This window comes from Eurosta solidaginis, chromosome 2 (assembly GCF_040869045.1).
Source record: "Eurosta solidaginis isolate ZX-2024a chromosome 2, ASM4086904v1, whole genome shotgun sequence".
Lineage (NCBI taxonomy): Eukaryota > Metazoa > Arthropoda > Insecta > Diptera > Tephritidae > Eurosta > Eurosta solidaginis.
Window position 1 is genome coordinate 65306805 of NC_090320.1, and position 27978 is coordinate 65334782.

The 27978-nt window shown below is 34.8% G+C and overlaps 2 protein-coding genes across 2 annotated transcripts in view; both read left to right on the top strand.

Annotated features, from left to right (window-relative positions):
* The window catches only part of LOC137241523 (uncharacterized), a 47435-nt gene extending 21994 nt beyond the window's left edge, over positions 1 to 25441 (top strand). The window contains exons 2-9 of the mRNA XM_067769118.1: positions 20876 to 21142; positions 21347 to 21474; positions 21538 to 21687; positions 21839 to 22042; positions 22111 to 22276; positions 22346 to 22530; positions 22765 to 22929; positions 25364 to 25441. Of these exons, the coding sequence (XP_067625219.1) occupies positions 21052 to 21142; positions 21347 to 21474; positions 21538 to 21687; positions 21839 to 22042; positions 22111 to 22276; positions 22346 to 22530; positions 22765 to 22929; positions 25364 to 25441 (1167 nt within the window). The 5' untranslated portion in view covers positions 20876 to 21051. The remainder of the gene's footprint in view (positions 1 to 20875; positions 21143 to 21346; positions 21475 to 21537; positions 21688 to 21838; positions 22043 to 22110; positions 22277 to 22345; positions 22531 to 22764; positions 22930 to 25363) is intronic.
* Positions 25442 to 25465: 24 nt separating this feature from the next.
* LOC137241524 (uncharacterized) lies at positions 25466 to 27426 on the top strand. The gene is made up of 7 exons (XM_067769119.1): positions 25466 to 25630; positions 25835 to 25962; positions 26026 to 26175; positions 26327 to 26530; positions 26599 to 26764; positions 26834 to 27018; positions 27253 to 27426. The coding sequence occupies exons 1-7, from the start codon at positions 25540 to 25542 to the stop codon at positions 27424 to 27426; spliced, it is 1098 nt and encodes a 365-aa protein (XP_067625220.1). The 5' UTR covers positions 25466 to 25539.
* The last annotated feature ends 552 nt before the right edge of the window (positions 27427 to 27978 follow it).

Sequence of the window (27978 nt, forward strand, 5' to 3'; positions counted from 1 at the left end):
TCTCTATGATTTTTTCAGACAGCAATATATGCTATATACGTAAGCAATCCGTGAAATTTGAAGCTTATAGCTGTTAAAATGGGGTACAAATTGCGAAAAGTTTCTTATGTGAACAAACGGTTGTATGAGATATATACTATATATACAACCGATCTCTATGATTTTTTCAGACAACAATATATGCTATATACGTAAGCAATCGGTGAAATTTGAAGCTTATAGCTGTTAAAATGGGGTAGGAATTGCGAAAAGTTTCTTATCTGAACAATCGGTTGTATGAGATATATACTATATATACCACCGGTATCTATGATTTTCTCAGACAACAATATATGCTATACACGTAAGCATTTGGTGAAATTTGAACATATCTAAACGATTTTTAAGATAAATATAAAATAAAAAATAGGTAGGTAATCTGTATGAGGATGCAAAGCTTCACGTTTGTTGTGGTCTGCATGTAAAAACTATGACTACGAATCACGTCTTTCAAAAATATATTACGTAAACGTAACTATTTGATGAAATTTGATGAATTTTGAAGCTTCTAGCCGTAAAAAAGGGGCAAAAATGACAGTTTATATGAAGTATATAATATATATACCACCGATCTCTATGATTTTTTCAGACAACAATATATGCTATACACGTAAGCATTTTGTGAAATTTGAAGCTTATAGCTGTTAAAATGAGGCCGAAATCGCAAAAAAAATATATATATACTATATATATATACTATATATACCATCATATATATATTATATATATCACCGATCTCTATGATTTTTTGAGACAACAATACATACCATATACGTAAGCAATCGGTGAAATTTGAAGCTTATAGCTGTTAAAATGGGGTAGAAATTGCGAAAAGTTTCTTATCTGAACAATCGGTTGTATGAGATATATACTATATATACAACCGATCTCTATGATTTTTTCAGACAACAATATATGCTATATACGTAAGCAATCGGTGAAATTTGAAGCTTATAGCTGTTAAAATGGGGTAGAAATTGCGAAAAGTTTCTTATCTGAACAATCGGTTGTATGAGATACATACTGTATATACCACCGGTATCTATGATTTTCTCAGACAACAATATATGCTATACACGTAAGCATTTGGTGAAATTTGAACATATCTAAACGATTTTTAAGATAAATATAAAATAAAAAATAGGTAGGTAATCTGTATGAGGATGCAAAGCTTCACGTTTGTTGTGGTCTGCATGTAAAAACTATGACTACGAATCACGTCTTTCAAAAATATATTACGTAAACGTAACTATTTGATGAAATTTGATGAATTTTGAAGCTTCTAGCCGTAAAAAAGGGGCAAAAATGACAGTTTATATGAAGTATATAATATATATACCACCGATCTCTATGATTTTTTCAGACAACAATATATGCTATACACGTAAGCATTTTGTGAAATTTGAAGCTTATAGCTGTTAAAATGAGGCCGAAATCGCAAAAAAAATATATATATACTATATATATATACTATATATACCATCATATATATATTATATATATCACCGATCTCTATGATTTTTTGAGACAACAATACATACCATATACGTAAGCAATCGGTGAAATTTGAAGCTTATAGCTGTTAAAATGGGGTAGAAATTGCGAAAAGTTTCTTATCTGAACAATCGGTTGTATGAGATATATACTATATATACAACCGATCTCTATGATTTTTTCAGACAACAATATATGCTATATACGTAAGCAATCGGTGAAATTTGAAGCTTATAGCTGTTAAAATGGGGTAGGAATTGCGAAAAGTTTCTTATCTGAACAATCGGTTGTATGAGATACATACTGTATATACCACCGGTATCTATGATTTTCTCAGACAACAATATATGCTATACACGTAAGCATTTGGTGAAATTTGAACATATCTAAACGATTTTTAAGATAAATATAAAATAAAAAATAGGTAGGTAATCTGTATGAGGATGCAAAGCTTCACGTTTGTTGTGGTCTGCATGTAAAAACTATGACTACGAATCACGTCTTTCAAAAATATATTACGTAAACGTAACTATTTGATGAAATTTGATGAATTTTGAAGCTTCTAGCCGTAAAAAAGGGGCAAAAATGACAGTTTATATGAAGTATATAATATATATACCACCGATCTCTATGATTTTTTCAGACAACAATATATGCTATACACGTAAGCATTTTGTGAAATTTGAAGCTTATAGCTGTTAAAATGAGGCCGAAATCGCAAAAAAAATATATATATACTATATATATATACTATATATACCATCATATATATATTATATATATCACCGATCTCTATGATTTTTTGAGACAACAATACATACCATATACGTAAGCAATCGGTGAAATTTGAAGCTTATAGCTGTTAAAATGGGGTAGAAATTGCGAAAAGTTTCTTATCTGAACAATCGGTTGTATGAGATATATACTATATATACAACCGATCTCTATGATTTTTTCAGACAACAATATATGCTATATACGTAAGCAATCGGTGAAATTTGAAGCTTATAGCTGTTAAAATGGGGTAGGAATTGCGAAAAGTTTCTTATCTGAACAATCGGTTGTATGAGATATATACTATATATACCACCGGTATCTATGATTTTCTCAGACAACAATATATGCTATACACGTAAGCATTTGGTGAAATTTGAACATATCTAAACGATTTTTAAGATAAATATAAAATAAAAAATAGGTAGGTAATCTGTATGAGGATGCAAAGCTTCACGTTTGTTGTGGTCTGCATGTAAAAACTATGACTACGAATCACGTCTTTCAAAAATATATTACGTAAACGTAACTATTTGATGAAATTTGATGAATTTTGAAGCTTCTAGCCGTAAAAAAGGGGCAAAAATGACAGTTTATATGAAGTATATAATATATATACCACCGATCTCTATGATTTTTTCAGACAACAATATATGCTATACACGTAAGCATTTTGTGAAATTTGAAGCTTATAGCTGTTAAAATGAGGCCGAAATCGCAAAAAAAATATATATATACTATATATATATACTATATATACCATCATATATATATTATATATATCACCGATCTCTATGATTTTTTCAGACAGCAATATATGCTATATACGTAAGCAATCCGTGAAATTTGAAGCTTATAGCTGTTAAAATGGGGTACAAATTGCGAAAAGTTTCTTATGTGAACAAACGGTTGTATGAGATATATACTATATATACAACCGATCTCTATGATTTTTTCAGACAACAATATATGCTATATACGTAAGCAATCGGTGAAATTTGAAGCTTATAGCTGTTAAAATGGGGTAGGAATTGCGAAAAGTTTCTTATCTGAACAATCGGTTGTATGAGATATATACTATATATGCAACCGATCTCTATGATTTTTTCAGACAACAATATATGCTATATACGTAAGTATTCGGTGAAATTTGAAGCTTCTAGCTGTTAAAATGGGGTAGAAATTGCGAAAAGCTTCTTATCTGAACAATCGGTTGTATGAGATATATACTATATATACAACCGATCTCTATGATTTTTTCAGACAGCAATATATGCTATATACGTAAGCAATCGGTGAAATTTGAAGCTTATAGCTGTTAAAATGGGGTAGTAATTGCGAAAAGTTTCTTATCTGAACAAACGGTTGTATGAGATATATACTATATATACAACCGATCTCTATGATTTTTTCAGACAACAATATATGCTATATGCGGAAGCAATCGGTGAAATGTGAAGCTTATAGCTGTTAAAATGGGGTAGAAATTGCGAAAAGTTTCTTATCTGGACAATCGGTTGTATGAGATATATACTATATATACAACCGATCTCTATGATTTTTTCAGACAACAATATATGCTATATCCGTAAGTATTCGGTGAAATTTTAAGCTTCTAGCTGTTAAAATGGGGCTAAAATTTGCGAAAATATATATATAAAAATACTATATATATATACTATATATACCACCATATATATACTATATATACCACCGATCTTCATGATTTTTTCAGACAACAATATATGCTATATACGTAAGCATTCGTTGAAATTTGAAGCCTCTAGCTCTTAAAATAGGGCAGTAATTACGACGAGTTCCTTATCTGAACAATCGGTTGTGGGGGATATATACTATAAACAACAATACGTGCAATATACGAAAGTATATGGTGAAGTTTGAAGCTTCAATCTGTTAAATGGGGTAAGATATTACAAAAATCCTCTTTTTCTGAAAAATCGGTTGTATGGAGGATATATGCTATAGTGGTCCGATCCGGTCGGTTCCGACAAATGCCTAATCGGACACCCAAATACACCCGCTCACCAAATTTTATCAAGATATCTCAAAAATTGAGGGACTAGTTTGCATACAAACAGACAGACGGACAGACGGACATGGCTAAATCAACTCAGCTCTCCAACCTGATTATTTCGGTATACTTAATGGTGGGTCTATCTATTTTCCTTTAAGGACTTACAATTTTCGGTTTCGTGACGAAATTAATATACCATTTCATTTTCATGAAAGGTATAAAAATATCTATACCCACTCGTGATGACGACAATGGAAGTTATAGGTCTATTTATAACAAAATACTTAGCATATTTAACAAGTGGCATATTTTTAACAGGGAAGATTGTTGCTTACCCATAAAATTTTTCGCTTAAATAAATATCCATGGTATTTTTAAGCAAATGTTTTTCGCACATAAAATTTTCGTGGATCACACTTATAGCCAGCCCATCACTCCTATTATACCCAGCTGTACTTGTACACGGGTCATTATAACTTTGATTGGATAACGGTTGGTTGTACAGTTATAAAGGAATAGAGATAGATATAGACTTCCATAAATCAAAATCATCAGTATCGAAACAAAATTTTATTAATCCATGTCCGTCCGTCCGTTAACACAACAACTTGAGCAAATATTGAGATATCTTCGCCAAATTCGGTACACGGGCTTATCTGGACCCATAATAAAATTATATTGAAAATGAGAGAAATCGGAAGATAACCACGCACACTTTTTTTAATATCGAAAATTTATAAAAATGGAAATAATGAGATAATTGAAAAACAAATACCGCTAAGCTTATGAAATTTGGTAAGTGGACTGGTTTTATGGCGCAAAACATAAATTCCAAAAAATTTTGGAGTATGGGCTTAGCACCACCCACGTTTAGAAGAAGAAAATTTTGAAGTTTGACAAGCCGTAAATCAAAAGTCGTTTAAGAAATTACATTGAAATTTGTCAGAGACTCTGTCCTTGCCAAATTATATGGGCTGAGTGAAGATAATCAAAATCGGTTATGAACCCACTTTTCTTAGAAGTCTTATAACGCAGCATTATAACACTACTAAACACACAAACCAAACAACAACAACGTTTCAAGTGCACAGCTGGGTATATAATGTTCGATTTCACCCGAACTTAGACTTTCTTACTTGTTGTTTATTTGCACTTAAAGATTGCGGGGTCACAACATTCATTTGATCAAGTTGCAACCAATCTGAAAGAGTTACAATCTTGGTATCCTAAAAAGTATTTTCCCTGTACAAAACCTCACATTCCATACTAACTTTTCAGCTCTCCACCAATAGTCTTGTCATAGTTCTTTTACCCCAGAAATGAAAATGCCGAGTAAATCTTTAGCAATATCTTGCGTCAATACGTAGCAACTACCTGGAAATGGTGGAGTTGGACACCTTGTGACCAGTTAAACTTTTGAATGGAAATTAAAAGCAAACTAGACGTGCGAGAGCTTGAGCTTGTCAGAAAAATATATATGTGCTACGAATATTTTAGAAAAATACCCTGGTTCTTTTGTTGTGATATAGATGCTGTACAGTGTAATTGATATAAAATTGTGGCGAAAATTAGCAGTTTTATACATCACTATGCTGTTACTAAAGAAATGCAAAACAACAATAAAGCAAGTAGCCACACTTATGTACATGTACAGATTAAAGCAAGAAGTCACACTTATGTACATGAACACATCAAACAAACAACCACATATACACATAACCAGCACCTTGAAGCAAAGAGATTATTTCACATACACATCACGATATCATCAGCCAAGAGCAGAAGTTGTTACTCACACATACACACGCGTATATAGTAAAATAATCAAGTACGACATACAACTGTTCAAGAAGGCATGTTCGAGAAAAGTCTATACCTTAGGAGAAATAGGTGAACGAGGCTAACTGAGAGTATAAAAGCAGCGCGGCGCAAGCGGTAATAAATCAGTTTGATTTTAACACGCTTTTAGTGAAGCACGCGAGTAATAAATTTGTGAAGTACTATTCCCAAAGTAGTCTAAAGAAATACCATTTTGACATACTGAATATTTGAATTATTTATTCGAAAATTCAGCGATTCGAAAGTTAGCAGAAAGTGCATAATAATCGAAATTCTCAAAATTCGTTACACAATAATTATGTGTTTTCAACGGCCTAGTAGATACTTGTTTTTTAAAAAGTGTAGCAAAGCTAAACTTCACTTCCGGGATATATATTTCCCTGGCACACTTTCTTGTTAACCGTAAATTTCATTCGGAAGTTACTTACGAATCGAACTCTTTGCAATGTTCTTATTATCTCGTGACGATCATTGCATTCAGAGCCATGTACCAAATTTCAAGTTTATACATCAATGAAAAATCTCATAAAAAGTATAGACAGATTCCCTTGTTCCTTACAATTTTTTAAAAAAGGCTTTAATCTCACATGGCACACCATCTACAAGTGTTTTAGAGTATTAGCAGTCCCTGGGAAGAATCGGGATAGGGCGAAACATAGCGATAGGGCGAAACATAGGGATAGGGCGAAACATAGGGATAGGTCGAAACATAGGGTAGCTGGATATATGGGAATAGATGGAAATGGAAAATCGATTGGGCGAGATTAAAAGAAGGCAAGAGCTGCGCATGATCGACTAAGCAGGAAAGGCGTAAAACCAAGCTCGGCACAGCAAAGTGTCAAAATCACATGCAGGTCTTAAAACTTTAGATTAACAAAGTGACTCGTATCATTGAAAAGAGTGGACTGTAGGCTCATGATGGGTATTTTGACTACATACTGCCTTATGACGTGACAAGCTTTTGAACTAGGCCTTGTCAGGGATAGCAGATGTAGAAAGTGAAGGTTGGAGAAGAGAATGATCAAGTACATTTTAAGCTCATACGCAGCACTCGCAAGGCTGAGACTCCAGCTATAAATAGTTGAACAGCTCTAAGATCTAGAAGCATCAAGTAGCATAGGTCCTAGGAAGCTTCTAGTATTTTCAAAAGGACGGAGGTATTTTAACCTAAGGTGCTGGTCCCTGATAGGGGTTTTCAACTAAGCATACTTTTGAGAGGCTCATGCAGTATATGCGAGGTCATCACCGACCAGGCAGTTCAACCCAACCTAACTTGTCTTTGCCGTCTGAACCACTTAGCAAACAATGAGACGTTGTAAACTTGTAGCTCAATGAGAAATTTCTAAAATATTGCTTCCAAGATTCCCCTCATTGGTACGTTTATTTTAATATATCCCGATCCCAACTTCACCTAGAAAAAGTTTTTGAAAAAGGTATTACACTCCCTTTGGACTGTGAGTTGCGTGGAAAATTTCAAGCCTCTAGCTTCGTAAGAGTCAATGGCAAGATTCCAGATCTCATAACAGTCTTCTAGTGATTTCTATACCTTCAAAAGGAGCGGAACATTTTTGCCTTATGTTGCATTGTCACCGCTTTATTAACTCAGTAAAGAGTTCTTGAAAGCTTTTTGTCATATACCTTGCACTCTTATTGGCCTCTGAACAAGATTTTCAATTTCAGCTCTCTAGCTGATCGGGAAGGTACTCAGAAACCGATCTCTGGATTACAAATCTGATATGAGTTTTCTAAATATATTTCCCCCTGTGCCATCTAGTAGGATTTTATATTTCAAACAATACTTACAATAAGGCTATGTGCATATTACCAGGAAGGTACTTGAAATTCGATCCCAAACCCCCAAATATCGTATGAATTTTCCTATTATTTCCATTCATGTGCCATCTATCGGATTTTTTTCCTTTTGTTAGATTGTCTCGGTGCCCTGAAATAAGTGTACCGTTTCAAGTTTCTAACTCATTAATTCAGCGTACTTCCGCCAGACTATCGAGATAACATGCAGGCAAAGTACTAAGTGGCTTTGTCTCTTGACTATGTGGATTATGTATTTGGGGATTTCTTTGAAATTGAGGATTTCGTGGCATTTCGGGGAAGCAACTTCTCCTACATTCATGCTTCCACTTAAGCGCTACTGGCTTAAAAGTTGAACCACAAGGAACAAGGCTCAGTTATCCACGTGATTTATACCAACACCAAGTTTCAGCAAGTACATGTGAGCTGCCTGATCAAATAGTGATTTCACTATAGTCTAGTTCCGTCTCCTTCCTCAGTTTTTACCGTTAGATTACATTTCAACCCCACGTCCTGCAAAAGTCTCCAATTTTTCCCACACGCTTTTTTTGAGAGCGTTGTTAGAAATTATCCCGTAATTAGCATCAATACTCCATGAAGAAAATTTTATCTACTTTAATGACACTGGATCACAAATTCCATTTTTTTTTTGCACCAGAGACGCCATTATTAAATTCCGATGTAAAATCACCCCCTGGTTTCGAAAATCAAGGTTAATTTTACTATAGACATTTTTGAGATATTTACGAATAACGGTTTTTCCAAAAAAAAAAAAAATTGGGTCCACTTAATCATATATATCTCAAGAATGAATTGAGCATTTCCAAAACGGTTTGAAGCTTTTAAAAGGTAATAAAATTTGCTATAAACTGCGCAAAGAATACTTTTTGCTATGCTGTGCAGATTCAAAGATAACGAACAATCATTACGGATTTCTTCCATTTTTTTTGTAAAAATATAAAAAAAATTGTACTTTGCAAGGAAGGATCTCGAAAACCTTTCATTTTTTTGCAGCTTTGTTTTTTTCTCTCTAAGCTCTGTTTTATTAAAAAAAAATAAGCTTTCACTCAACAAAATCGATGGACTAATGCAAAAGTTATAAGCATTCAAGTAAATATATCCATATAATAATAATACCGTTATTCTTAAATATAACCTTGATTTTCGAAATCAGGTGATTTTACATAGGAATTTCCTAATGGCGTCTCTGGTGTATTTTGGCTGCAAACCAGTATGATTTGTAATGCCAATTATCTCAAATTTTGCAAATTATGATTTGCAATTGCACCTTAATTTAACATATTTTCTAAATTTAATTATAGAGATTTAACATTCTTCATTCGTCATGGTTTTAATAATTTTCTTAAATGTTGTATTTAAAAAGTACATACATTCATACATACAAGCATACAAAGTTTTCAGCTGGCTAAGAGCTTTCAATATGTTTCTTTTAAGTCTTGTAATTTTCATGATTGACGGTATTTTGTTGTAAGTATGTACATACATGCGAAAACTTACTAATGCTAGGGTGGACAAAAAAATATTTAATTTGGTTGCATATAATCTATCAAGCAAAAAAGGCGTGAATAGCAGCATTGGTCCGCAAAATTTGTAAGAACATATTGTTACGAATATTAGCAAAACTAAGGAGTGCTGCCAGCTCTAAGCCGATGCTAAGCAGTGACGTGAATGCACATCAATAATTCAATCATCATGTATCTACATAAACGAAACAATAACTGCGTCTACACATATGTACCATGTACGTATACGATCAGCGGAGAGTCAATGCACAAATACATGCATATATCTGAGATGCTCCTAAATGTAGGCAATTATAATTGTGGAAGTGTCGCTCACACATACAAGCATGGGATATGAGAGAAGCTATAAAATCGTGCAATTTTAGTTATAGCTGAGAAGTTTGAGAGCTCATGGACAATGCTAGTAGATTTTCGAAGATGCGAACGAGGAAACCAGAGAGTATAAAAGGCCGCAGATGTAGAGGCGCTGGAATTCAGTTTGATTTGAGTTGTCAAGCAGTTTCGATTAAGATGATATCTAGCGAGCAATAGCAGTATTATTTTGAATAGTAGAGTTTCATTGAGCTATCAATCAGTGTGGTTATTAAGCAAGCTATTCGTTGCACAGTTTGAGTGTTATTGTGAAGTACTTTAATAAAGGCCATTTTGCATTATTACAAATAGGAGTTATTTATTCAACAGTTTAGTGATTCGAACTTAGCAGAGGATTGCAAATAAGAGGATTTGCAAGTAAATTCGTTACAATATGCAAATCAACAGTACTCCATCAAGAAGTGTCCTGGAATGCAAAGAAGCATTACAGAGATTTCGCTCCGGCCGGGCCAAACATCTATACTGCGTTCCCGGCCATACAGGGACAGAAGGTAACGCAAAGGCCGATGAGTCGACGGAAGATGTGACAATCCATTTGGGAGAAATCAAAAGGAGACAGGAGTTGCATATGATCCAACAAGCAAAAAAAGGCGTGAACAGAAGCTTGAAGCTGCAAAATTTGTAAGATCATGTCCATATCCTACGACGTTAGACTGACAAAGTTGCTTATGTCTCTAAAGAGGGAAAACTTAAGGCTCTTATTTGGCATATTAACTGGACACCTCCTTCTACCGTCACATGCTTCTAAGTTGGGCCTCGTCAGTAACATGTAGCAAATGCGAACCACGTTCTGTGTTCGTGTCCTGCGCCCGCGATGCCAAGACTTAAGCTATAAAGGGCGGCATAGTTGCAGGATCTCGAGTCAGCTATTAGGCTAGCTCCTAGGAAACTTTTAGTAATCGCCAAGAAGACAGAGTTATTTTATTACATAAGTCAAGGTATCTAATTGGGGTTTTTGTGTTTAGGTTGGGTTGAACTGGCCGCCAATAAAGACCTGAGATAGACTGAATGTGTCCATAGAGTTACCAGAATTTGTTTGACCATCAAAGTAAAGAACCCCAATCTGGTGCCATAACTTATGTATTGAATAACTCCGTCGTCTTGCCTGCCGCTCCTTATAGCTGCAGCATTGACCTGGCGATCGCAGGACACGAATTCAGAACGCGCTCAACAGCTTCTTACTGCAGCTCGCACTTCTTGCATCTGCTGTTACTAACGAGGACTACCTTATAAATATGTTACGCCAGAACATCTTCTCCATTCAGAGATATGAGCCACTTTATGAGTCTAATATCATAGGATTTATACATGATCTAAGAAATTTTGCAGTCCCGCGGTCCTGTTCACGTGTGTTTGTATGGACTACGAAAGAACTCCGCCGATCTTATTCAAATTTGCAGGATAGCTTTACAGCCACTCGGAGAGTGCTCTTGTGAAGTTTTTCCAGGAAGTGGAGCAGGGACCGACTTATTCACGGTTTCGATTTGGTACATAGGTAGCCCATTGTCTAAATTAATATTTACAATACTTTTTTCCGGGAAGTGGACCAGGGACCGATCTCTTAGAGCAAATTCTATTCATGGTTCGACTTGCCCGAAACTTAGTATATAAGGTAGCCCTTTGCCGGGACTATTATATACGACACATTTTTCCGGTAGCGGACCAGGGACCGGCTGGGACTGGAAATTGAACTGAGACTGGGTCTGGGACTGGGACTTGAACTGGGACTGGGACTGGGACTTGATCTGGGACTGGGACAGGGACTGGGACTGGGACTGGGCCTGGATTGGGACTGGGACTGGGACTGGGAATTGGACTGGGACTTGAACTGGGAATGGGACTGGGACTTGAACTGGGAATGGGATTGGGACTGGGATTAGGTCTGGAACTGGGACTGGGAATGGGATTGGGACTGGGATTAGGTCTGGTACTGGGACTGGGACCGGGACCGGGACTGGGACTGGGACTGAGACTGAGACTGAGACTGAGACGGAGACTGAGACTGAGACTGAGACTGAGACTGAGACTGAGACTGAGGCTGTGACTGAGACTGAGACTGGGACTGGCACTGGCACTGGGACTACGACAGCGACTGCGACTGAAATTTGTACTGGAACTAGGACTGGGATTGTGGCCTAAGTTGGGGCAGAACAACTTCTGGCGAGTCTGCTAATATTAATTAAAGAAGTGACAAGAAAATGTATATTATTTTTATTATTTTTGCCCACCCTAATACATATGTAGGATCTATATATGCCTGTCCATATGTTTGGCAGCTTGTCAGAATTTGTACAGGAATGTTAATAAGTGTTTGTTGTTAAAGTTATTGATGTGCCCGTTTCAGTTAATGTTTAACAGACTTAATTTGTTGCTTTTTATTTTGCTTATTTTTTATGGCGTTCACTTTTTCTTAGTCTTTTGTTTATTGTTGCTGTTTTTGTTGTATATTCATTACGAAAATTGAGCTGCTGTCAAGCGGTGGTTATGTTCGTAACATTTTTATGATGCCTGGCGGCCGGTTAAAATTGAAAAACGCATTTGCGTGATAAATTGCAATATTTAACACCCCGCACCATTCACTCGACCTTATCACTGATACATAGTTTACAATATGCTTGCCTGTACATATTGTACAAAGTATGCTTGATTTTTGTTGGTTATTTGAATGGTTGATGGACAAACAGCGGAAAATGAGTAACGTGGTTTCACGCATACAACAACAAATTCGCTCCGACATACTTTTATATATGTATACCACGACTTGAACGAAATGTAGGAAGTAACGGACAATAATTAATTTGTATACCAGTCAAAAAGCTTACAGGGTTTTCAGGCCTTCTAGTTAACAATCGGAAAAAATTTAACTTAGGGGCCACAGCGGGTTAGGGGGCTTAGAATATACCCGCGGCAGGTATGCCTGTCGTAAGGGGCGACTAAAGTACCCAAGTTATTCAATTGGTTGCCAGCGCAAATTATAGCTTCTCTGGCGACCCCGAGCTATTCATGGAACTAGGGGGTGGGTGGTGGGATGGCCTAGAAGATTCAATGTGGACATAGTAAATCGTTGGACTGTTTCGAAAAGAAAGCGCACACTTTAAATTGCATAATTGTTTCTCTAAGTATATGTGTCGGTTACATATGGGTAAAGTACTGTTAGATAGGCTAGTTTTTTTGGTTCGCCTATTTGTATTAAGTATTTTGGACTAATTGAGATGTGATCATTCTATTTATGCAAAAAAACATTCTGCTATGGCAGCACTTGGTGTCAGCTTTATTTTGACCCGAATCATCAAGTCTACAGCAGGATTGTATAAAAAAAAAAGCTTGAGCAGTTTATTAAATGGAGGTTAATATACCAAACTTCTGAGAACTGCAACCAATGGATCATTCGAAGTAAGCTTAAGTTGTCACCAAGCTAAGAAACAATATTTGAAAAGCAAAAATTTTTAAAAACAAAACTCTGGGACCCATATGCAGAACAGTAAGTTATCTTTTTAACTCAGAGTTAATTTATAAAATTTGTAAAAGATTTATGAATTAAAAGGATAACTTTCCTTTCTGCAAGTGGGCTTGAGAAAATTAAGAGATAAAGTTTGTTCTTTCTTCTTTCAAATATCAAATAATTAAATTTTTCTTCTTCTTTCTGTTAGTAGAAAATCGAGTGAAGACAGTACAATCCCGTCGAATTACATACAAGCAAAATAAAGTGTGCCTTTTCTTTTCGGAGCAGTGTTTAAATAAAGCGCAAAACGATGCCGAAAAACTGCTGGAAATTAATAAATTCCCAAAATAAATACACGATTGAGCCTCCTTGACTGCCAAATTGGTCTTTTGCGCAACATTTCATAGTCTCGCATAACATAAGTTACTCATTAGAAACTTCTATATGTGTCTGTGCTGTAGGCGAATATCAATCTGTAAGATATTTCTGAGCCTGAATAGATGCGAACTCCACCAGAAGTGATTATCATATCAGCCAGTCTCTTGTCGTTTGTTTTAACAACTTTTTAAATACTACCAGAAACAATTATTCTAGTCCCGGTGAGAAGGGATCTTAAATAATTTTCATGTAGCCATCCTAGTGAAAGATCTCAGAAGTGAAAAATCGTTTATAAACAAAAATTATTTAAAAACGTTGGTAGTTTCAATGCACTTGCGGAGTAAGAAATACCAACCAAATTTACATGAGGAACTAAAAATCGAAGAAGAGAGAACTTAAGCTTTTGCTTAAGTCTTTGGTTGCATTTGTGTCCTTTTTGGGGATATTTTCCGGTTTTTTCAGCATTGGTTTGATGCTTACTTCAACACTGTTTTCGGGATAATATAGGAATTTTTTCGAAGCCGTTTTGGAAATGGTGTAAGATCTTATCAGACCTATTTTGGGGTAATTTTGAAATTATTTTCAGGTTTAGTGTAGCAGCGTTCAGATTTCTTACAAATCATTTTTGGTTAACAAACATCAATGGCTAATGGGTTATGAAGTCCATTGTCAACTTGTAGAAGATTTATTAAAACTCTTTTATGTGAGCAATCGGTTTTATGGGGATTTAAGTATTACGCAGTACAAAAATATTAGAATATTTCCTTTCAACAGAGTAACCATGGTATTTTTTCAGAGATCAGACTTCTCACAAATCATTTTCACTGAACAAACTTATTGATCAGCCCATCAAAAGCGAGTGTATACAAAGGACCATATGGATCTGGACAAGTTGCTACTTCGGTGTCCCAGGAGATATTATTTCTGAAAAAAGCTACCTCCGACATTTTTCTGTCCGAGAAGTCATATCATAATCTTTAGCACCATGTTGCTTCAACATATATAGCCACATGATGATGTGGTTGGAAAAATGTGTGGGATTGTGGAAAAAGGAATGATAGCATTTTAAAGTGTTAGTGTGCCACATTTTATTAGGACCAAACTTTTAGGACTCTGCAGCGTTAAAGAATATATTACCCCGTTTTCACTGTTCAACTTGTGCGGTTAGCTAAAGCAGGTAGAAGTTAGTAGTTTTAGTCGTTTGACTTTTTTTTTGTGTTTGTTGAACCTAGGCTGTTTTATTGATGTTTGCTGGAGAGCATGTATTTTCGAACACGTGATTCGCAAATTTGGACACTGGTATGATGGTTGGATTCCGTGTTTGTTTTTGTAATCTCTAATATGTTCTCTGAACCTAGTTCTTACTTTTCGTCCTGTTTTTCCCATGTAACTGTGTTCGAATTCGCAAGTACGTTTGTTTCGCAGTGGCACAACAAAGGTCAAACGACCAAAATTACTGACTTCTACCTACCTAAGCTAACCACATAAGTTGATCAGTGAAAACCATCCACTTTCTGAATAAACACATAACCCACACATTCAATTTGACAATACCTGCTCATACACCTACGAACTATAAATATAAGACAAATGACAACAACAGATCGGAACGAAAAATAACACTGATGATGGCGCAAAGCCGAAACCGGTTTGTCTCCAAACCAAATTTGACAATTGTTGACGGAAAACCGTTCCAATATACATCAATTATCCACCCTGTGGAAAAATTAATAAAACAAAACAAATATATGATTTTAATAATCGGGGATTGCCCGTATTGCTTTTTTTTAAATGTATGAAAACATTTATTTGAAGCAATTTTTTATTTTTATAATTTATTTAATAATCATACAAACAGACAAAATTGGTTAATTCGTTGTAGTTCTATAAATAGAACAAAAACAGCAACAAAACCAAAGTTTCTTTGAAAACCGCCGTACCAAGCATAGCTTTAACACATAATTGCATACGAAGTATGCAATGTGTAAAAGATTAAAATATGCAAAAAGAAGGCAATTGAGAAAACTTTACAACAACTAAGGCAGGACGTAGCTGAATGCGTTTATAACCATTTCAACTATCGTAGGAGTGCGGGTTCGACTCCCACTCCCGGGAGAAAAGGCTTTGAAGAGATTTACAAGGTATAATCGAAACAGCTGTCGCCTTGTCCGTCCTGATGTCACGTTGTTTAAATTTTTCCCAAATTATTAAACAAAACAAATATAATTAACTGCATTAATATCTCTCATTATATTAAATGTCTATAATTTATTACATTTAAGTGCTGTTTTATCCATAGTGCAGCTCTCGCAAATCAATCAAATTCACCTCCTCCATACTAATAAATATAAGTTTCCTTTTTTGTTTCCAAACACGCAGTTAAGTTCAAATATTTCAAACCTCTTTTATTTATCTACACTTAACAAGTGCGCAAAGTACAATGCATTCGTCCGTCCAACGTAAGCAATAAGTTCCGCTTGCGCATTTTCACTATACGAATGAATTATTTTGCACGTCTACTTGCCACAGGAAAACTCGTCGCCAAAAAGGTAAAGAGAAAAATGTTTTAAAGTTGTAAAATAAAATGAATGGGCTAAAAACGAGCAAACAAAAGAAAGCTCGCCTGAAAGCAACGTTGCAGAACCAACTTGATTTGTTGCATGCTACTTATTTAAGTACATTAGTATGTATGTATGCGTGTGTGTATGAAATGCAACTAGCCGTCGACAGGCACTGCCAGATTGCAATTGCATGTCCATGCCAACATACCTACACGCATACATACATATATACATACATACATATTGACACACGCACAGGCCAACATGAGCAACAAAAGCAACATCATGATTGTTGCAACAAGGCAATCAGCACACAAACACGTAGGCTGTAATGTTTTTATTGCCTGCCATTTGCTAGTTGGTGGCATGCAACCGGCGGCGGTGAAGTTAACATGTTTGCGATATGAGTTACATGTCGTGCTTAATGGTATAATTTAAAGCTGCAAATTTTGTCATAAATTTCAAAAATTGATTACCCCGGCGCGTTGTATTGAAATGCATGCGGCACTTGCACGCATACTTGATCACTTACAAACATAAAACATTCAAGCATGCTATATATAATTATACGTGTGTTTCTAGCATGCAATGACTTTTTTGCACCTGAGCTCAATTCATCTTAATGAACATTGCATAGTGCAACAAATTTGCTGAGCTTTTGTTTTTCATTTCAAAAAAGCTTACATATATCAGTTAAACTTGTAATAAAAGAAATAGTTTGTTTAAGGCCTTTTCTTGAGCTCAGTTATGGAACTAGCGTCCCTATCTTGGCTCTGAGGTTTTGAGCTTTTGTATCAGGTGTGCAGTTCAATCTTGTACAAAGATGTTCGGCAATATGTAGACGCAAAAGAAGAGACGCAATGGATATCGTCTTATCTTCATGATAGAACTCAAAGAGTGATCTTTAAAAATGCTTTATCCGATGTCATTGATGTAAGTTCTGGAGTTCATCAGGGTAGTCATCTTGGTCCAATTCTGTTCGTGCTGTTTATAAACGATATTTCTACAAAAATAAAATTTTCTAAAATTTTGATGTACGCTGGTGATGTAAAAAATTGTTTATCCTATGCGTCAAGCGAAGAAAGGTGTCTTCTACAATCAGACCTGGACGCATTGCACAATTGGTGCACCATCAACTATATGCCACTTAATCTTAAATAAAATATTTAAAAAAAAGTTTTTTAAGTTAAACGGTTTTATGGAAAACAATACTTACATGAAGTAATAAAAATACTAAAAGCTATAAAATAGTTAGGTAGGTCCTAGGTACTAGTCATCGCACTCCTCATCAATCTAGGGCGTTGATCAGACAATTAAATAAAAGCGTTGGACGCGTGAAATTTCTAAAAATGTGATTAGGGTTCAGTTGGTCTTGTATATGACCATCAACAGCCCGTCAAGTCAACCTAAATAAAAGCGTTTAAAAATGCAAATTTATGTGCTTTTCTCGTAGATTACTTCAGCCAGATTCCTACACTCTCATTACTTATAATCTTGAACAGGTATACAGTTTTATAGACCTTGGTGTTAGTATGGACAGTAAACTTAACTTCAACCTTCATACTACTGCAACTGTTAATAAGGCTAGAGGTGTTCTGGCGTTTGTAAAGCGATGGTCTAAAGAATTTAGTGACCCGTACGTTACTAAAGCTCTTTATACAACATTAGCAGGCCGATATTAGAATATGGCGCAATAATTTGGAACCCCAGCTACCAGGTTCATATTGATCGGATAGAATCAGTCCAAACACAATTCTTACTTTTCTCCTTAAGAGATTTCCATTGGGATTCTGCATATAATCTGCCACCTTATACTAATCGCCTGAAACTTATTTATCTTTCCAATCTTGCCAGTCGCAGGGAAATGCCTGGAATTGTATTTATGATTAAATTACTAAATGGTTCGGTCTCTAGCTCATTTCTGTTGAGCGAAGTAAACTTTACCGTCCTTTCAAGACATTTTAAACATATCTACGTTAAACATTGTAGAAAAAATCGTGAATTAAATGAGCCCTTCCGCTGTTTTGCCGCAGAATTACAACTCCCACACTAGTACATTTTATGTTTGGGCTCGCTTTTTTGCATTAAAAAATCTGTTTTTTCCTCTCTTAAAGTAACTAAGTGTATTCACTAACATATTGAATTCAATTTCTACTAATCCTATCCATTATATGTATGTACATATATTAATTACTAATACGTCATTTATTTTACTTAGCTGATGAGGTTTCCTCTGTAGACGAGCAGTTTAGATTTCGACTGCCTTACAACGACTCGACATGAACAGAATTAGCCTGTTTTCATTGGACCAATCGAGGGCAGTGCGCTATCACAGCGTCCTTTAAAATAAGGGTAAGCTTGTATGTCCTACGAAGACTTTATGACCAAACTTGGAACCAAATCTTAAAGAGGGCGACTCTAAAGTTTCATCATCATCTTTAGTTTTTACTTAACGGCTTAGCGATTTTGGCTTGTTTCGCGTTATCTAACTTCAATTGGAATGATTAAGTCTTCCTCCACCTGCATCCCCTAAATCTGTGGAGATCTTCTTCGTATGCTTCCAAACCCCATTGCCGATTGAAATACTCTCTAAGCCAGAACGTCTGCATCTATTCGCATGACAGAACCTGGTCAGCGAACCCTTTAAGCTTTCATTCGTTGTAAAGCTCATTCAGCTCATCATTATACCTCCTTCGATACTCGTGGTCGGAATCACACACAGGATAATAAATTTTCTAAAAACAAAACTCTTCCCTCGAACACTCCAAGAGTTATCCCACCTTCTCTCTACACCATCCATAATTCCGAGCCACACTTCAGGACAAGTATAATGAGCGACTTGGTGTGGTTTTTGTTCGTTGACAGAACTTTACATTTCGATTGCCTACTTACTCTAAAGTAGCACTTGTTGGCAAGAATTATTCTGGGTCTGACTTTCAAGCTAACTTATTTTTCGCTGTTAATAGTGGTGACTAGTTAGACAAAGTCCTTCACAGTCTCGAGTTTAACTCTGTCAACACTGACGTGGCTCGAATGTGCCCATTTTTTATTGGATGACAGCAACTACTTCGTCTTGTACTCATTTAACGCAAGACACAATTGTTTTGCCTCTTTATCTAATCCATAGAATGCAGAACTTACGGCAGCTATTACAATAGATTGTGCCATTGTCGCAAGAAAGGGCGGAAAAAGGATTCGCCCTATCCGCAGCCTCGTTTGGTTATAAATGGCTCGAACTAGTCCCTTCCAACTCTTTTGGAGTTGGTGTTGTTGCTTAATGTTATTTGGCAAAGCTTTATTAACTTCACAGGGAGCTGCATACAAGCAACTCTTTTTCATGCTCTCAAAGGCTGCTTTGAAGTCGATAAAAAAATGGCGCGTGTCGATTCTCCTAACGTGGGTCGTCTCCAGGATCTGGCATATTGTAAAGATCTAGTTGAAAGTAGATTTAACAGATCTGAAACCGCAGTGATAAGTTTCAAAAAGTTCGCCTGACTTTGGGCTTCAGTATTTTGCACTTTACCTTAGAAAGGACCTTATACGCGATATCAAGCTGAATCCTTACAGATCTTCTTATTCGTCGAATTCTCTCCACGAAAGTAGCTTTAAATTGTTACAGAATAAGACCTAATTAATTAAATTACTTTGAGTTTCAATTGCAAGCAAAAAACTCTAAATAGAACTTTTTATGCGATAAAGAGCAGACCACACTCCAGTTCCAAACTGCAAACATGCACATCTTCAAACCTTTTTTGCCCGTAGCTTTAATAATTTTAAGCCCTGATGTTTTCCACATCACAACAATGCAGATGGGAGCTTTAACGTACATTACGTTGCCGGTATTGAAATATGGGATTCATCACGATTACGCTATCACGTAATGAAAAGGTCGCAATTATTGTTCTTGCAAAATGTTCTCTGATTCTAGAAACCTTTTGTCATCCGCTAATTTTTCTGATGGAGTTTTCGAACATTTGTTCTCTAAGCCTTTATCTGGAGCTTCTCATGTACCACGCGTTTATGCGTCGTATATAGCTTGACCGTGCAAGCCAATAAAATTCGCGGTACATTGTGAATGGGATACACCCAGAAAAATAACATTGGTTAAATCTAACAATTTCCGTGGTTAATTTTACTACAATGGAAATTGTTGTTGCAAAAATGCTCAGCTAACTGTAAACGTTGGTCAAATTAACAATTTTTTTTCGGTTAGTGCATACTCTGTATAATTTGTTGTTGTAATTTAAACAATTTTATGTTGTTATATTAACTATTAGAAAAAGTTAAATTTTTCTTTATATGTTGTTGTTTTTTTCTTACCAATAAATATAGTAGAATTAACCAATTCAAAAATTGTTGCTTTCTTCGCTTACTATTTCGTCTGTAAAACTAACCGACGTAAATCGTATTTTTTCTAATGTTGTTTTGTTAGTGTGATTTAACTGATCTTATTTGGTTAATTTTACTATGAAATTGTTCATTTTAAAAAATCGTTAAACCAACCACAAACTTTGGTTAATTGTACCAGTACCAATCGGTTAAAATATTTCTCCCTGAAATTGTTGTTGCTTTTTAACTATTTTAATAGGTTATTTGGACAATGGAAAATTGTGTAACTACTATTCCTTGTGTTAAAGTAACCATTGATACAGCAGTTAAAAAGTAAACGACAGCAATAATAGAAGCCGACGCTCATTGCAATCAGTTCGTTGAAAACTTTGAGGAAGCCGGTCGTGCGTGAGTATTGTGTGCAAAATTACAAAAATGGAAAATATTTTAGAATCTCCTGAAAAGGACGGACTAGAATCTTTATTAGAAACTTGGGGATTCAGCGACATTTTACAAAATTTACAAGGTAAGTTTATTAATAATTAGTTTTGTAAATTAACAAATATGCTGTTGAAACTGCGTCATGCAAGCATTCCGTTATTTGGCTTTGGTTGTGTTGTTGCTTTTATTGCTCACATAAAAAGTGTGGAAATAATTACATGCATCGATTGTAGTTTGTAAAAGAAATAATTAAAACTTATTAAATGTGTAATATTTTCACTAATTGTAGATGAATTTATTACACTTAAACGGCTAAGATATTTGGAAGAGCAGGACTTGACATACTTATTCCGGGAACGTAAATTAGGAGAAAAAGTGGAGTTTCGTTTCAAGCTTCAGCAATGGAAAATCGCAAATGTAAGTACAAACATAAAATTAGAATTTTATTTGGTAAACAAAGTAAAACTTTTTTTATTTAAGGGATATGCTGATGTTAAAGCCTGCGATACAATATCTGTTGATACGACTTTCCTGGAAGACCTTGAAAATTCACCATATTTAAACTGCAGCCAATCAACAAGCACTACTTCAAAAGTTATCAACGATCCTCATGGGTACCGCGGCTCCATTGTAAGTATGTAAATATCTTCAGTGTATAATACCCACAATAGAGAAACATTCAATTATATGTAAAAAAAATAACGTAGATGAGAAACAGTGTGTTGAGTTCTAAAAATTGTGTCTCTTGGTTAAAATATTTTAATTTATTTTCAAAATTTAGAATATTCAATCAGTATTGGCAAGTCATCCAAATGGATACTATGTCAATCAGACTTACAAAGCCACTGGAAAACTGAACGACGCAGCACGTAAAATTCTAATATATTCTATAATAACTTGGCACTTAAAACATAAAATAAAAATTGGCAGAAAAGAATTTGAGCACATATCTATTCAAATTGAAGGAACATTCAATGACGACAAGGTTTGTCTTTTATTTAAAACTATATTTTTAATGTTTTGCTTATTTTTATTTGGATATTTTCTACATAGGCAATATACTTTAATTCAATTGGATCGTGGCCTTCAGGAAGATTGTATGACAAATATTATAATACTGCAAAACGCTTAAAGAGAACGGGTGAACTTGTTTATGAGAGAAACAATATAGGTGGTGAATCCCCAAAAGCTGATATTTCAAACTGTGGAGAAGAAACAGGTATATTGAAGTCGAATTTTTCTACGTTTTATGTGTACTATTATAAACCTTTTTTGATTTATTCATCAGAAATTGCCAAGGCTCAAGATTGGCTAAAAATTTTTACGGAGCCGTGGAATGAGGTGCAGGAAAATTGGCGGACGTGTTTCAAAAAACGAAGACAAGAAATTTTAAGCACAAACGGTACACAAAGCAGCACTATTAACGTCTTACAAAATTGGAAGCTCTTTTCACATTCATTGGGGTATAATCTGGTAAGTATAGTGCTTATCATAATTATAGGGCACCTGGTATTGAAATGCTTTAACCACTTCTGCCATAAATAATTTTGGGTTTTTGATTTGAAATATTTGAAAAAAAAAAATTAGTGTTTTTCAAACCAAAACCAAAAAATGAAAATCACATACTAAAACATGTCAATACTATATACTTGTACGAATTACAATAATACAATATATATTAACAGCATCAATAATATCTATTTTTAGATTCAAATCGATTTTAGTTATTTGCATCCACATTCGACATCTATCGTCGATAAATGGAAAACCTTTAATCTCAAGATTATCCCATTGCTAAATGCAAAGTTGACGGATCCGGCGCACTTGCAACAATTGGAAACAATAAAATCACAAGATAAAGAAATTTTTATAGTAACTTAACAGTAAAAATAGTTAATTCTACAAATTTTGTGGTTATATTACAATTTCTACACTACTTTTTACCAACTTTTGTGGTTAGATGGAAATAAATATTAATGTAAGTTAATTTCACCAATTTTTATAGGTTGGAGCCATACGAACCTACTTTTATGGTTAGGTCAACCAACTTCACATGGTTAAATATCAACCGTTTCTTTTTGGTAAAATTAACAATTTTTAACCACGACTTCAGTAAAGGTTTTTAACTATTTTCTATTGGTTGGTTTCACCAATATTTATAGGTTGGAGCCGTTTTAACATAGTTTTTCGGTTAGTTTTACCAATAAAATTTTTTGAGTGTAAGTGTTCTCACTGCTTGTCTACATGACTACATAGAATATTTGAATATTTCTCTCAGAGGGACCCCATTGCCGATTGAAATACTCTCTAAGCCAGAACGTCTGCATCTATTCGCATGACAGAACCTGGTCAGCGAACCCTTTAAGCTTTCATTCGTTGTAAAGCTCATTCAGCTCATCATTATACCTCCTTCGATACTCGTGGTCGGAATCACACACAGGATAATAAATTTTCTAAAAACAAAACTCTTCCCTCGAACACTCCAAGAGTTATCCCACCTTCTCTCTACACCATCCATAATTCCGAGCCACACTTCAGGACAAGTATAATGAGCGACTTGGTGTGGTTTTTGTTCGTTGACAGAACTTTACATTTCGATTGCCTACTTACTCTAAAGTAGCACTTGTTGGCAAGAATTATTCTGGGTCTGACTTTCAAGCTAACTTATTTTTCGCTGTTAATAGTGGTGACTAGTTAGACAAAGTCCTTCACAGTCTCGAGTTTAACTCTGTCAACACTGACGTGGCTCGAATGTGCCCATTTTTTATTGGATGACAGCAACTACTTCGTCTTGTACTCATTTAACGCAAGACACAATTGTTTTGCCTCTTTATCTAATCCATAGAATGCAGAACTTACGGCAGCTATTACAATAGATTGTGCCATTGTCGCAAGAAAGGGCGGAAAAAGGATTCGCCCTATCCGCAGCCTCGTTTGGTTATAAATGGCTCGAACTAGTCCCTTCCAACTCTTTTGGAGTTGGTGTTGTTGCTTAATGTTATTTGGCAAAGCTTTATTAACTTCACAGGGAGCTGCATACAAGCAACTCTTTTTCATGCTCTCAAAGGCTGCTTTGAAGTCGATAAAAAAATGGCGCGTGTCGATTCTCCTAACGTGGGTCGTCTCCAGGATCTGGCATATTGTAAAGATCTAGTTGAAAGTAGATTTAACAGATCTGAAACCGCAGTGATAAGTTTCAAAAAGTTCGCCTGACTTTGGGCTTCAGTATTTTGCACTTTACCTTAGAAAGGACCTTATACGCGATATCAAGCTGAATCCTTACAGATCTTCTTATTCGTCGAATTCTCTCCACGAAAGTAGCTTTAAATTGTTACAGAATAAGACCTAATTAATTAAATTACTTTGAGTTTCAATTGCAAGCAAAAAACTCTAAATAGAACTTTTTATGCGATAAAGAGCAGACCACACTCCAGTTCCAAACTGCAAACATGCACATCTTCAAACCTTTTTTGCCCGTAGCTTTAATAATTTTAAGCCCTGATGTTTTCCACATCACAACAATGCAGATGGGAGCTTTAACGTACATTACGTTGCCGGTATTGAAATATGGGATTCATCACGATTACGCTATCACGTAATGAAAAGGTCGCAATTATTGTTCTTGCAAAATGTTCTCTGATTCTAGAAACCTTTTGTCATCCGCTAATTTTTCTGATGGAGTTTTCGAACATTTGTTCTCTAAGCCTTTATCTGGAGCTTCTCATGTACCACGCGTTTATGCGTCGTATATAGCTTGACCGTGCAAGCCAATAAAATTCGCGGTACATTGTGAATGGGATACACCCAGAAAAATAACATTGGTTAAATCTAACAATTTCCGTGGTTAATTTTACTACAATGGAAATTGTTGTTGCAAAAATGCTCAGCTAACTGCAAACGTTGGTCAAATTAACAATTTTTTTTCGGTTAGTGCATACTCTGTATAATTTGTTGTTGTAATTTAAACAATTTTATGTTGTTATATTAACTATTAGAAAAAGTTAAATTTTTCTTTATATGTTGTTGTTTTTTTCTTACCAATAAATATAGTAGAATTAACCAATTCAAAAATTGTTGCTTTCTTCGCTTACTATTTCGTCTGTAAAACTAACCGACGTAAATCGTATTTTTTCTAATGTTGTTTTGTTAGTGTGATTTAACTGATCTTATTTGGTTAATTTTACTATGAAATTGTTCATTTTAAAAAATCGTTAAACCAACCACAAACTTTGGTTAATTGTACCAGTACCAATCGGTTAAAATATTTCTCCCTGAAATTGTTGTTGCTTTTTAACTATTTTAATAGGTTATTTGGACAATGGAAAATTGTGTAACTACTATTCCTTGTGTTAAAGTAACCATTGATACAGCAGTTAAAAAGTAAACGACAGCAATAATAGAAGCCGACGCTCATTGCAATCAGTTCGTTGAAAACTTTGAGGAAGCCGGTCGTGCGTGAGTATTGTGTGCAAAATTACAAAAATGGAAAATATTTTAGAATCTCCTGAAAAGGACGGACTAGAATCTTTATTAGAAACTTGGGGATTCAGCGACATTTTACAAAATTTACAAGGTAAGTTTATTAATAATTAGTTTTGTAAATTAACAAATATGCTGTTGAAACTGCGTCATGCAAGCATTCCGTTATTTGGCTTTGGTTGTGTTGTTGCTTTTATTGCTCACATAAAAAGTGTGGAAATAATTACATGCATCGATTGTAGTTTGTAAAAGAAATAATTAAAACTTATTAAATGTGTAATATTTTCACTAATTGTAGATGAATTTATTACACTTAAACGGCTAAGATATTTGGAAGAGCAGGACTTGACATACTTATTCCGGGAACGTAAATTAGGAGAAAAAGTGGAGTTTCGTTTCAAGCTTCAGCAATGGAAAATCGCAAATGTAAGTACAAACATAAAATTAGAATTTTATTTGGTAAACAAAGTAAAACTTTTTTTATTTAAGGGATATGCTGATGTTAAAGCCTGCGATACAATATCTGTTGATACGACTTTCCTGGAAGACCTTGAAAATTCACCATATTTAAACTGCAGCCAATCAACAAGCACTACTTCAAAAGTTATCAACGATCCTCATGGGTACCGCGGCTCCATTGTAAGTATGTAAATATCTTCAGTGTATAATACCCACAATAGAGAAACATTCAATTATATGTAAAAAAAATAACGTAGATGAGAAACAGTGTGTTGAGTTCTAAAAATTGTGTCTCTTGGTTAAAATATTTTAATTTATTTTCAAAATTTAGAATATTCAATCAGTATTGGCAAGTCATCCAAATGGATACTATGTCAATCAGACTTACAAAGCCACTGGAAAACTGAACGACGCAGCACGTAAAATTCTAATATATTCTATAATAACTTGGCACTTAAAACATAAAATAAAAATTGGCAGAAAAGAATTTGAGCACATATCTATTCAAATTGAAGGAACATTCAATGACGACAAGGTTTGTCTTTTATTTAAAACTATATTTTTAATGTTTTGCTTATTTTTATTTGGATATTTTCTACATAGGCAATATACTTTAATTCAATTGGATCGTGGCCTTCAGGAAGATTGTATGACAAATATTATAATACTGCAAAACGCTTAAAGAGAACGGGTGAACTTGTTTATGAGAGAAACAATATAGGTGGTGAATCCCCAAAAGCTGATATTTCAAACTGTGGAGAAGAAACAGGTATATTGAAGTCGAATTTTTCTACGTTTTATGTGTACAATTATAAACCTTTTTTGATTTATTCATCAGAAATTGCCAAGGCTCAAGATTGGCTAAAAATTTTTACGGAGCCGTGGAATGAGGTGCAGGAAAATTGGCGGACGTGTTTCAAAAAACGAAGACAAGAAATTTTAAGCACAAACGGTACACAAAGCAGCACTATTAACGTCTTACAAAATTGGAAGCTCTTTTCACATTCATTGGGGTATAATCTGGTAAGTATAGTGCTTATCATAATTATAGGGCACCTGGTATTGAAATGCTTTAACCACTTCTGCCATAAATAATTTTGGGTTTTTGATTTGAAATATTTGAAAAAAAAAAATTAGTGTTTTTCAAACCAAAACCAAAAAATGAAAATCACATACTAAAACATGTCAATACTATATACTTGTACGAATTACAATAATACAATATATATTAACAGCATCAATAATATCTATTTTTAGATTCAAATCGATTTTAGTTATTTGCATCCACATTCGACATCTATCGTCGATAAATGGAAAACCTTTAATCTCAAGATTATCCCATTGCTAAATGCAAAGTTGACGGATCCGGCGCACTTGCAACAATTGGAAACAATAAAATCACAAGATAAAGAAATTTTTATAGTAACTTAACAGTAAAAATAGTTAATTCTACAAATTTTGTGGTTATATTACAATTTCTACACTACTTTTTACCAACTTTTGTGGTTAGATGGAAATAAATATTAATGTAAGTTAATTTCACCAATTTTTATAGGTTGGAGCCATACGAACCTACTTTTATGGTTAGGTCAACCAACTTCACATGGTTAAATATCAACCGTTTCTTTTTGGTAAAATTAACAATTTTTAACCACGACTTCAGTAAAGGTTTTTAACTATTTTCTATTGGTTGGTTTCACCAATATTTATAGGTTGGAGCCATTTTAACATAGTTTTTCGGTTAGTTTTACCAATAAAATTTTTTGAGTGTAAGTGTTCTCACTGCTTGTCTACATGACTACATAGAATATTTGAATATTTCTCTCAGAGGGCTTATGCGAGAGCTGACCTGGAAAATCGTCAGTTGTCTGTTATCTGAGCATCTCCTAAATAAACTTTTCATGTGTCATAAGCACGCTCATTCTTCACTGCACCGAATTGTGTGCTTATCTTCTCTCGTACAAGATGACGATTGGATTCGAT